Below are 12485 nucleotides of genomic sequence, written 5' to 3'. Positions count from 1 at the left end.
AGTGAAAATTATCTGACTCAAAAAAATTATGTTCTGTATTAATAAATGCATGTAATAAGTTCATTACTTACTTTTTTTCAATAAGAAACTTCACAGTTACAGTAAATGTTAAAATTATGGATGAAAATTTGGATAGTTGTTAGTTATTAGAATTTATCCTTATTATCACTTACTTGCGTGCATATAAAGTTATGTTTATCTCATTGTAAAGAGAACAAGGTGATGAAATAACTAATGGTTAGATAAGAATAAATGTATTTACTTTTAATGCACATAATTTCTATCTAAATTACTTATAAATTTTAAGATTTGAGCATCTTTTTATCAAAACTTCAGAAGTGCAGAGTTTGGCGATATTACTTTGACATGTTGGCGCGTTACAATGTTCGCGTTACAATGTTACAATGCGCGTTACAAAGTAGCATTTGTTTACTTTTCGTTACCAACTGTATAAAATGCTAGTTTGTTTTAAATTTCAACTAATTATGGAAATTTTTGTTTACAATTTGTTGAAATAAACAATACCTTTTCAGGTGAATATGCGATAATTTTTTCCTGAAAAAGTAATAAATAATAATAAATTATATAATTTGTATTATTAATTATTATTTCTGAAATAAATGGCATAATCATTATTAATTTTTATATTTTATTTAAGGCATTTATTAAAAGCTGAAGTCTTTTCATTAGTCTTTTTTTTTTTTCATTGACGTTAATTTTTTAACAATTTCAGATGCTAGACAATGTTTCTTAAAAAATCTGTAATATCATGTGCTTTCCAATCTTAAAGTTTATATTATTGATACTTTAGTATATACTCTTAGAATAACAGAACCTTCAGAATAACACCAAATGAGCGAGTGGCGCCAATTTCGGTGTATCATCTGGCTACCCCCTTGGACAAAAATCTGACGGCAGCGCATGCGCTCTTGGATATTGTCATCACTCTTTTCAATACAGGCACTCTAAGTATACCTACCTCAGGAGTTCCTTTCATTCTGTAGGGGTGGGGTAAAGACCACAGGTGGTATGTTCGGTGAAACACCCCTAGAACCGTTTCATGCGTACATTTTTTCCATTAGTGCAAAATAAAAGTCTTAGAGTTAAATGGTAAAGCTGAATTTCTGAAATAATATCTATCTGAATGCCTTGAAGCTGCAAAAAAAATTTGGATTCATGAAGAAGTGCTATAGATCACTCCAGGGGCCCCCATCAGGGGGGAAGGAGGGCGCACGAGGCGCCCACTTAAAGCTTGGGGGGAGGGTTGCACTAAATAAAACGAATAGTTTGGGGAGGCATTTAGACGAGAGAATTTTTTTTTTTAATTACATAAATAAAAGAAGCAACTGGCCATTTTCAGGCATACATAACTTGACTACAGGTGCAAAGCAAAATACATAAGGAAATTCTGGAAATGTTTACATTCTTAACGGTATAAAGAACCATTTGCATAATTTTTTTGTTAAAAAACGGCGATCGACAGGGTTAAAAAAAAATCTCCAAATCATGTCCATTATAATGGACGTTTGTCTGAAAGGGTTAATTGTGCTAAAATTCCCAACTCTTGTGATGATTGCTGCTTGCCATTTGCTGCATTGTTTGGTAACTTCAATAAACTTTTTTTTTTTTTAATTATTAGTTTAAAACTTCTGAGCTCATTAATCTACAGGTGCCATCAGTAACTTATCATTTATTGTAATAGTTTTAGTCAGCCCATTTTCAAGTATTTTTTGTGCCGTCTTTTTTAATTTATTTATTTTTGCTTTAAACATATTTTCAGCATTCACAATCAGGATCAAGGTCTGCATTTCTTATATTATATGCAAGCAAAGTAGCACTATTTCGAACGAGCTAACATGGAAGGGTGAAGTTAGCAAATTTTTTTTTTGGGGGGGGGGGATGAATGCGCCCAAGAGCTTGGGAGGATGGGGACCACTGGATCACTCTACTACCGAGGCAAAACATATCCGGGTCTGCTACCGGGGCAACACATATGCGCATTATAGGCGAATTTTGATGTTATTTTATAAGTGTCTAGGAACAGCAGACCCAATTTTAGGTTTACGACTACTAATGCTCAACTGCGTAGCCTTGTAATTTTGAACCCAGTCCGCAAGACAAGGGAACTCCATGATCAAGTATTGGGAAGAATTTTGCCTTCGTGGAGAACTGTTTTGATTCAACACTTTGGGAAACACTGATATATTAAAACAATTCAATGATATCGTTATGGGACTTATGCTAAAACAAGTTTATAAATATAGTCTTATAGCTGTTGTTTCAATGATTAAAAAATAATAGGCTTTTTTTATATATGCATTATGTTTTTGTTTCAGGGGAACAGTTCACCTGAATCAAACAGATGTGCCGTTCTTGTGTGACAGAGCAATGAGAACTCTGTTCGGTGGGCATTCAAGTCTAAGCCGATTCACAGCAATGGATCTCACAACGAAACTTTCTAACGTATTTTTCTGTGAACATCTGGGTAGGTACACTGTAAAAAAAAAAAAAAACCGTAACGTTTCTGAATATAGGGGGCAGCTATGGTATATGTTGTAAAACCTTTCTGAATATTTCGGATACCTCTTTCTGTATTATCCAGAAACATTTCGCAGTACTTCAGAAATATTAGAAACATTTCTTGCAGTTACGAAGTTTCTTTTTTCTTTTCTTAATATTTCGGACACCTCTTGTGTAGAGAATATGCTGTCATCAATGTCAACCGTTATTTATCAAAACGTGCAGCAATATTAACTTGCTTTATATACTTCTGAATCAGAGTTTAAGTTAAGCAGAGTTTAAGCTATCAGAGCTCTCTTTCTGTATTATCCAGAAACATTTCGCAGTACTTCAGAAATATTAGAAACATTTCTTGCAGTTACGAAGTTTTTTTTTCTTTTCTTAATATTTCGGACACCTCTTGTGTAGAGAATATGCTGCCATCAATGTCAACCGTTATTTATCAAAACGTGCAGCAATATTAACTTGCTTTATATACTTCTGAATTAGAGTTTAAGTTAAGCAGAGTTTAAGCTATCAGAGCTCTCTTTCTGTATTATCCAGAAACATTTCGCAGTACTTCAGAAATATTAGAAACATTTCTTGCAGTTACGAAGTTTTTTTTTCTTTTCTTAATATTTCGGACACCTCTTGTGTAGAGAATATGCTGCCATCAATGTCAACCGTTATTTATCAAAACGTGCAGCAATATTAACTTGCTTTATATACTCCTGAATCAGAGTTTAATAGTCATAATGATAACTACGCTCTGAAACTGAATCGGCGTCAACCCGATTCAGTTTCCTATTTTTTAAAATTAAAGAAATGTCTCTCAATTGATCGAAAACATGTTATTAAATGAAGTTCTATGAGATTTTCGGAAACATTTTTGGCAAGTCAAAATTAATATCTAAAATTTTTTTATAGTATATAAGAATTTTTTTATAACATCATGTTTAAAGTGAGGTAAGTAATGTGTGGGGAGAGTAGTTACAGACCATGTCAACCTTCATCTATGAAAAGGTACCCCGACATAGAGTCGAGTTAACATGTCTTATATACTAGTGAAATGTAGTTGTAATTTTGTTGTGGTAGATACGCTACAGTACTCCCCCACCAGAATTATAGCTATGATAGAATTCGATGAATGGATGCCACTAGTTGATTCATTGCTGTTTTTTGCGAAGCCGGGAGAGCTGTATTAAGATCACCGTATTTTTTGAGTGCTGAATGTGAGAGGTGTATTAACTTCACGGTTGTGGTCGCTCCTGTGTTGCCGTTAGCAGTCGAGTGTATGCAAGCCAACGTTGTGTGTGATCGAGATGAGACTGAGTAGCAACAGCGTAAGGAGGGGGATAATGATGCAGTCACAAGTAGCAAGTCAACTGTTCAATGTGGACCATCCAACGAAGTAGGCGTTACTGCCGATGTAGGCGTATCCAGATCAAAGTGGGCGTTCTTTTCAAGGTAGGCGTGTTCACATCACGTCCGGGTCACCAATGTGGGGAGACCATGTCAACCTTACAGACCATGTCAACCTTCATCTATGAAAAGGTACCCCGACATAGAGTCGAGTTAACATGTCTTATATACTAGTGAAATGTAGTTGTAATTTTGTAGTGGTAGATACGCTACAAATGTATTAGAAGGATTTTGTATTTTCCCGCATGTACGTTCTGAGTAGCATACTTAATGCTGAACAATATAATTTCCTGACGATTACACGTACGAAAACAAGCTGTACGATACAGGTACAATAAGCCTGCTCTATTTTAAAAATATGTGAGGAAATCTCATCAGAAAATTTTGCTATTTATATTTTAATAAAAATTTTCTCATAAATATGGTCAAAGTTCCTTTAAAAATTAAGGGACAAAACTTTTTTATTAACCCTTTATTTAAAAATATTCGACACGTTAATATTCACTGTTATATAAACTGCTGTTTGTAGAAAATGCAACACCATGAAGGAATCATCAGAATCAAATGAAATTCGCAGCAAATGCCAATTATAGGATATTATGCAAATTAATAAAGTTTCAGAGCCATCGCGCGTGCGTGGCGCGCGCAGCGCCCTCTGAATTGATGCTGAAAGCGTATAAATAAAGTGCTGTAGCGGGACGTTGAAAATAGTCTATGATTATTTGTTAGTGGCAAACGTTTAGTGAGACCTGAGTATGCCTCCACGACGGAAGAATAAGAAATTCAAGCAACTTACGGAGTTTGAACGAGGGAGGATAATCGGCCTTCGAGAAGGAGGATTTTCCTATCGCGCAATAGCAGCTCGTATGCAGCGGAACAGTTCCACAGTGATGCGAGTTTGGAAGCAGTGGACCGACGAGCACCGAACAACTCGAAAAACAGGCACTGGACGACAGAAGGTGACGTCAGAGCGCGATGATCGACACCTGCTCCGCATGGCGGTGAATGATCGCACAGCTTCCTCCAGGCAGCTGGCAGCACATTGGTCTACTGCTACAGGTGTACAATTGTCGGCTTCGTCAATTCGTCGTCGTCTGCTGCGCCGTGGATTGCGTGCAAGGGTGCCATTATACAGGATTCCCCTCACGGCGGATCATCGACGGCTGCGTCGGCAGTGGGCTCTTGAGCACAGAGACTGGCGAGCTGATTGGCACCAAGTTGTCTTTTCAGATGAATCACGCTTCAATTTGTGGACCCATGATGGCCGTGTTCGTGTTAGACGTTATGCCGGTCAACGCTGCCTTCCTGAGTGTATTATTGAACGACATAGTGGTCGAACACCCGGAGTTATGGTCTGGGGTGCGATTTCGTATCATGGACGATCCAATTTGATACGAATTGAGGGTAATCTCAATAGCAACAGATACGTCCGTGAAGTGCTACAGCCCGAAGTCGTTCCTTTCCTTCAAGGCATCCCTGGAGCTATCTTTCAGCAGGATAATGCACGCCCACATGTTGCGCGGACTGTTAGAGACTTCTGTTCAGCACAACGCATGCAACTTCTTCCTTGGCCTGCTTATTCGCCGGATATGTCGCCTATTGAGCACGTGTGGGATATGGTTGGTCGGCGTCTCACTCGTGATCCGCGTCCTGCAGTTTCCAAAGACGAACTTTGGTTGCGCATACAAGCGATATGGAATTCTCTTCCTCAAGCAGATATTCAACATCTGTTTGACTCCATGCCACGTCGTATAGCAGCACTTATTGCAGCGCGTGGTGGCTGCACCAAATACTGATTTCGGACGCTTAATTTGTTTCTTTTGTTTTGAAAATTTCATCATTTATTTGTATCAGTACAAGTCGTTTCTGCATTAAATTTCATTTGATTCTGATGATTCTTTCATGGTGTTGCATTTTCTACAAACAGCAGTTTAATAACAACCGTTTACCTTCACCATATTCATATTTTGCAATAATGCCTTAAAAATAAAGGGACAAAACTTCTGCTGATAACCTTTTATTTGATAACATTTATTTGTAGCATTTTCTATTTCTGAAATAAAAAAGAGAGAAGGATCAAAAAGTTATTTCCTTGTGAATGTTTGCTTGAAGTAAGACAGGGCCGCCTTAATAGCGAGCAGAGCCCCCGGGCACAGAAATGTTTTGAGCCCTTTTAACACATCATACTGTTTAAAATCAAACTAAAAGACTTAATATTCAGAAAATAGAACATTTTAAGACATTCAATTATCTAAAAAAAACTTAAACATCTTTTTATTACCCAGAAATAAAGCATTACATAATTTTATTATTTTTTATAATCATCATAATTATTTGCTTGTTATTATTTACATAATTTTATTACATAAAATAAAACATTTTAAATCTATGCTTAATTTTTTAAAAATTGAGATGCTGACCAGTTGTAATCCTCAATAAATAAAATAATTTTTAAAAAAACCAAGAGGCCACTTAAAAAAATGAAATTAAGAAAAAAAAAAACATAAAGGTATGCCAAATAAAAAACGCAAAAAGTATGAATTATTTGGTCAAACTATGAAAGTTAGTTATTAAAACATATTTCAAAATGCAAATCAGATATAACCAGTTTAAAAGTTGCTGTCCTGTAGTACTGTGTAATTCTAAACTCTTTCAATTAGTACTTTATTTAACTAATTCTAAACACTAAACAGAGTTGGTGGTGGTCAAGCATAGTTAGAGACAATTAGACCTAAAGAGCTGATTAACTAACTAAAAACCTTATTTTAATGTTTAAAAATAGATTTCGCTTTATTTTAAGTTTTCCAGGTGAAAAACTATTTAAATTATTGGTGATTGAACGATAATCATTCACTATTTGTTGAAAAAAATGCACACTATTTACACTAGAATATATTTATTTAAAAAAATTTATAATGCAATGTTGTATATTCTAAGTTAATTTTCAATAAAATTTACAAAAAGTAAGATTCCCAAGGCCCACCTGAGTGCTTGAGGCCCCCAGGCACTGGCTATACGTAAAAACGGTACTGGTTGCCGATACATTCATATTCACTGTCATATAATTACAACTTAAGCATTAACCTGCCAGATGCACGTTTGTAATAAAACCATGAAAATAAAAGAACAAAACTTTTTTGTTAATCCTTTATTTAAAAATGGTACTTTTTAACACTTTCTATTTCAGAAATCAAAGAGAGAGAGATTGTAAGTTATTTCCTTGTAAAAGTTCGCTTGAAATAACCGATACATCCATATTCATTGTTATATGATAACAACTCATCCATTAACCTGCCAGGTTCACACTTCGCAATAATACCTTAAAAATAAAGGAGCAAAACTTTTTCGTTAGCCCTTTATTTAATGTATTTACACGTGAAATCGAGCACTTTATGGTAGAACAGTTTAACGAGGACCAATACCGCACACCCTCGGTCCCTACGCCCACTGTTCCAAGTGGTCACTCACCCGCATCCAGTGATCTGCTGCGAACTGTGTCTTAACAATCGGTCCACTGCGGGACGTTCAGTTGAAATGAAATGAATGACTTGTAATTGATATGACTACTGATGAGAAAAATGGCCACACATTTGTGATTAATAGAAGATTCATTTCATTAACTACCAACTGGATTTAAAAATATGAAAAATTCATTTATTCAAAATATATTAAAGAATTTTATATTATTAAAATAACTTTGAGAAAACAAATGTCTTAGTATTTCTCCAAGATAAATTCTAAGGACATAGTTAGATTATCAGTCTTTATATTTTTGAAAAAGGTACATATTCCAAAAATGAAACATTGGCATATAGTAGTCAGGGCTAAAGAGAATAGAAGGGCTGGTTCACTCCTTTGAAGTAGCTCTCGCCGCGCCAATCCTCCGATTTTCTCTAGGGACGTCACTTTGGCGCAAAGCTCGCACTTTTACTTCAAGAACGGAGCGTTCGGCCTTACTAGCTCTAACTAATATTGGAGCATTTCTTTTTGCGAGATATTCTAAGACATTTGTTATTTTCTATAATGACTTTCCTCAGTTTTTGCAGTGAATTTACAAGAATTTAAAACTATTATCGAAATGCCAGTTTGCGCGATTGCAACTTGAAAAAATTCTGATAGAAAAACAAAGGAAAAAATATAATTTTCCGCATGTTCCCTAAAGTAAATGAACAGCTATGTAAAGAATGGATTCCGAAATGACACAGTTAATATAAAACAGCAATATTCTGTCGTTTATTCTGTCATTAAGAACTTGTATAAAAATTCATTATCTAAATAGAAACCACCTCGTTACTTCAAAAAGAAAGGCAGGTGAAAAAAATTAAAAAATGGATAAAGTAAATGAAAATTAAAATGTAAATAAAAAGTATAAATAAAATATATAGTATATAGTTGGAATTCTCCTAATTTCATAACATATTTTTAATGTAGTTATCCTAAATATTTATGATTTTTTTTTTTAAATTATATTCTCTTAAATTTGAATATCTATAAATTATATCATCGTAAATTTAAATATCTATAAACAATTGTAAAATTTCTAATGTCATTAGGAACCTAAATTATTATTTTGTTTCAGTAATTAGCGTTTAATGTTGATGTTTCCTATTGATTAAGTATGAACAAATTGCTATTAACGGCATATTTTAAAATCAGGGATTCTAAATTTAACTCAATTTATAAAAGAATATGTAGATAAAAAAAGTGTCGATATATGCTTTCATTTTTCTTAATAATTAAAGTTAAAACAGAACTTTTAAAAATAAAGTAATTATAGTGTCATTTTCGCCAACTAGTAAAACATTTTCATAAGTTTAAAATGGTATTTTTTTTAATATAATGGCCAAGAAAGTTTTTTTGAACTATGTTTATGAACGGAAATAATGTGTTAATTACGTCAAGTTTGAAAGCTAATAACCAGAAAAAGCCTAACTTATTTTTACAAAGAGAAAAATGCAAAGTTATCATAATATCTTTGCTTGCGATCTTAGAGATCTGTGGACACAGTGACGTCATGAGGAGGCAAATCGTAGCTTCAGCTCTAAGAGCGGAGTGAACTAGCCCTTCTATTCTCTTTAGCCCTGTATAGGAGTAATCTTTCTACTCTATAACAATTATTCTTCTACCACCTTATAAAAACTTTCCTAACAACCATACGAATTGGCAACACAGCAAATATTAATTTTATCACTTAACTATGCTTTAATAAAAATTTAAGATTGTTTTCTTCTAGGCTAATGTGTTTAGTATAAATAAGGAAAATATAAAAACACACACGTTTTTTAGTGTGCAGTCCATGAGTTGAATTGTTAAGTGTAGAATTAGGCTGATTTAGGTTTTGTTATCTGAGGTAAAAGAGTAGTGGTCTAACGTCAGTAAAAAATAGAAGAAAAAGGATACATTATTCAATGCAACATTCTATGGTGTTTAGGGGAAAAAAATTTAACAAGCATAGCTAAAAAATGTATTTCGATGGAATAATTCAGAAATTTTTATCAAACAATTCTGATTTGCCCAGTAGAGGTTTTGATTTCTGTAGAGGAATTTGACAAAACACTGGTAAAAACAATTGAAGGGGCAAATATCTTTCTTTTTTTTTTAAATAAAAAAATCTAACAGAGCAAATAAACCCAAACCTGGAAAAAATAGCATCCAATATAAGACCAATATATGGAGAGAGAAAATGGACACAACCTGTATCCTAACTAAGGAAAATAGCCTTCGTTTAACACCAGTTTTTATTTCTTGTATTTGTAACTTAGCATTTTATGAAAGTATGGTGGTAGACAACAAAGTTTCAAACAGAAATTTTCTTATAAACACATTAATTGTTCTCATGCGATTACATACTAATGTAAACATCATTGAAGATTAATTTCCTTGTAGATAAAACCAAGACAATTGTTTGAATAAAATTACATTTTTTGAGGAACTTTTCATTTTCATTCTAAAACAAAAGAAGAAAAAAAACTTAATTTTTACATAGCTTAACAAAATATCTCCCTGGGAAACATTTTACTTCTGCTGCAGTATTATTTGATTTACGTTTAATAAAAACAAAACATGAATAAAATTTGCCATTGATAATTTTAACTAAAATGCTTTCTTACTTAATGGTTTAAAAAATTAAATTTCCAGCCAGTCTGGTTAAAATTCTTTTGCTGCTGAATAAACCAAAAAGAAAAACATACGATTATATTCACATATGTGCACAATAAATTTCCTTGGATCTATATTTTGTAAAATATTTGTTCCATAGAAAATTGAACAATCTTTATCTTGTTTGCATGATTGTTTGATTATTCGACTAGCTGCCCAGAATCGAGCACCTTGAAAATCGACCAGAAAACAAATAAAATTTTCAAAGGGTACCTGGAACTGGTCGTGTAGAAGAATTAAAGTAAGAAATTTGCGAAATCTTTATAAATTACAAAATTTTAAGTGGAATTAAATAAATTTGCGATTTAAACGATGTTTTAATAACTGAAACATATAAAAATTGGGAAGAAATCTCTAAAATTTAGGCGGAAAAAAGATATAAATAATCTGTGACAGTGAGGAGACGATAAATTACCAGCCTCTTTATCTGTGTAATAACAAGCGCATTAATGGGTATTCCTATATTTTTAAAAACAAGAAAAAGAGTTGTATCAAAAGAATCTAAATTTTTAACTATATGCAACTATAGATACAAGCGCATCAAAGAATAGCAACTATATAATAAGATGCTTCCAGAGTTTTTATCCTTCAAAGTTAATACAAAAGTGATTTTTTGTTTTATTTAATTTTAGTTAAATTTGCCCAAACAAAACAAATCGGCACTGCTTTTCCCATTTTTTTTCTGTGGAGGAAAAGTATGTGCCCCATGGCTCACGTCATAACTTTCCTTTTGTGTGCAGTCAACGATTTTTGGCAAATTTGACTCACCTTATAAGTTAAGCGAAATCGCTGTTGGAGCCTCCCTGATCGAGCAGTTTCTCCATTCCGTCAAACGCTCTGCAGCATGGAGACCAATAATTCTTTCTTTTCAGTGAAGTTTGAACTAAAGTATAATGTGCTTTTTTTTTCCAGGTCTACCCATTGAAGAAAAGCACAACCAGTACATCGAGCAGAATCGAAATGTTTTAAAAGAAGGCATAAAATTATCATAATTACTCTATCATACAGCTGGTTACAAAAACATGTTGTACTAAACATGTCTTCATAACATTTTCTCTACAAAGTAGATTTATTTATGATTTGTGTGGAATTTTTCTTTGAGTGATATTTGTGATTAATCCATTTTTATTCTTTTTTTTTTTATCTCTTTTTGTGGAAAATTTGGTAGAAAGTGTTTTAAAATGTGGTGTAAATTTGATTACATAAATATATAACTTATCCAAAGTATGCATATTACCATGTTGGAAATCAGATTGTTAAGGTCTCATAGAATTTTTTTAAGTTAAAATTACAAAAGTAGATATTTATAACAGTAATGTGTGAGATACAGTACATAAAAGAGATTTTTAGATAAATCTCTCAAACCTTTTTAATCAGTTTTAAAAGTAGATTTTAAGAGTATTTATTTATTTATACTTTTTTGCACAGTATTTTATATGAAATTTTTTATTCACTTATAGCTTATCATTATGAACCAAGAACCTTTGTAAATATTGTACAGAAGCATTTTACTTCGCAACATTTGTAATTTTAGAATGTAGTTTTATAAAAAAAATAAATTGTGTTCATTCAATTGCAGTGTCTTTCTTTGTCTTCAACAAGCGTTAAAACCATAATAATATATATAACATTTTTTTAGCTCTTTTGTCACATCATATTTAAACCTAACCAGAATAGGACATCAGACTTCCCACTCAATTTCAAAAAATAAATAAATAAGTACATAAAAATTCCTGACATTTCCAGGTATATTTCAATGGAAATCTATACCATATTTTATCTAAAACCATGCAATTTTTTATCAGGAAACTTCATCATTTTTTTTAATATTTGTAATGTCAAATGTTAGATTTTCCAAGCAAAAACTAATACAATTAGCAAATATTGTGTTATTATAATAATATAACTAAATAAATATTAATCAATCAATAACTTCAAAAACATAAGGAAGTCTGAACTCTAAATAAATTAAACATGCAAAAGTGAACAAAATTTAGCAGTCAAGCAGTGAAACTTATTGTTCAGTAAAATGTACAGCAATAAATACAACTTCAAAAGAAAGTAAAAAAACAATAATAAATAATAACAATAATAAACAAATAGAAAATAATAATAATAATAAATAAGTAAAGTAATAATTTTATTTCAATGAAAAGTTGTAGAAGATGGTAATATATTCTAAAAATAGTTATACGGCCGTAATATAAAAATTAGCCTAATATACTACGAGAATGGAATTTTTTTTTAAAAGAATTGTTATAAAGGTCATTTATAACAATTCTTGGAAATTCAAGAATTTATCATGAATTTCCATTTTGAAAAAAATTTTTTATAAGTATATGCTGCATAACATTCAAATGATTTCCAAAGTTTCTGTACCTAAATTTCACAACTTACAGTATAGT

The 12485-nt window shown here is 32.3% G+C and overlaps 1 protein-coding gene across 1 annotated transcript in view; it reads left to right on the top strand.

Annotated features, from left to right (window-relative positions):
* LOC107442841 (platelet-activating factor acetylhydrolase-like) overlaps positions 1–11653 on the top strand; it is a 165164-nt gene extending 153511 nt beyond the window's left edge. The window contains exons 7-8 of the mRNA XM_043044717.3: positions 2337–2485; positions 10993–11653. Coding sequence (XP_042900651.2) covers positions 2337–2485; positions 10993–11072 — 229 coding nt within the window. The 3' untranslated portion in view covers positions 11073–11653. The remainder of the gene's footprint in view (positions 1–2336; positions 2486–10992) is intronic.
* The last annotated feature ends 832 nt before the right edge of the window (positions 11654–12485 follow it).

The sequence above is a fragment of the Parasteatoda tepidariorum genome, chromosome 4 (assembly GCF_982258835.1).
Source record: "Parasteatoda tepidariorum strain Cologne lab strain chromosome 4, Ptep-v5.0, whole genome shotgun sequence".
Lineage (NCBI taxonomy): Eukaryota > Metazoa > Arthropoda > Arachnida > Araneae > Theridiidae > Parasteatoda > Parasteatoda tepidariorum.
The sequence above is the reverse complement of the archived record's forward strand: the minus strand, read 5'-3'. Positions and strand labels throughout refer to the sequence as shown.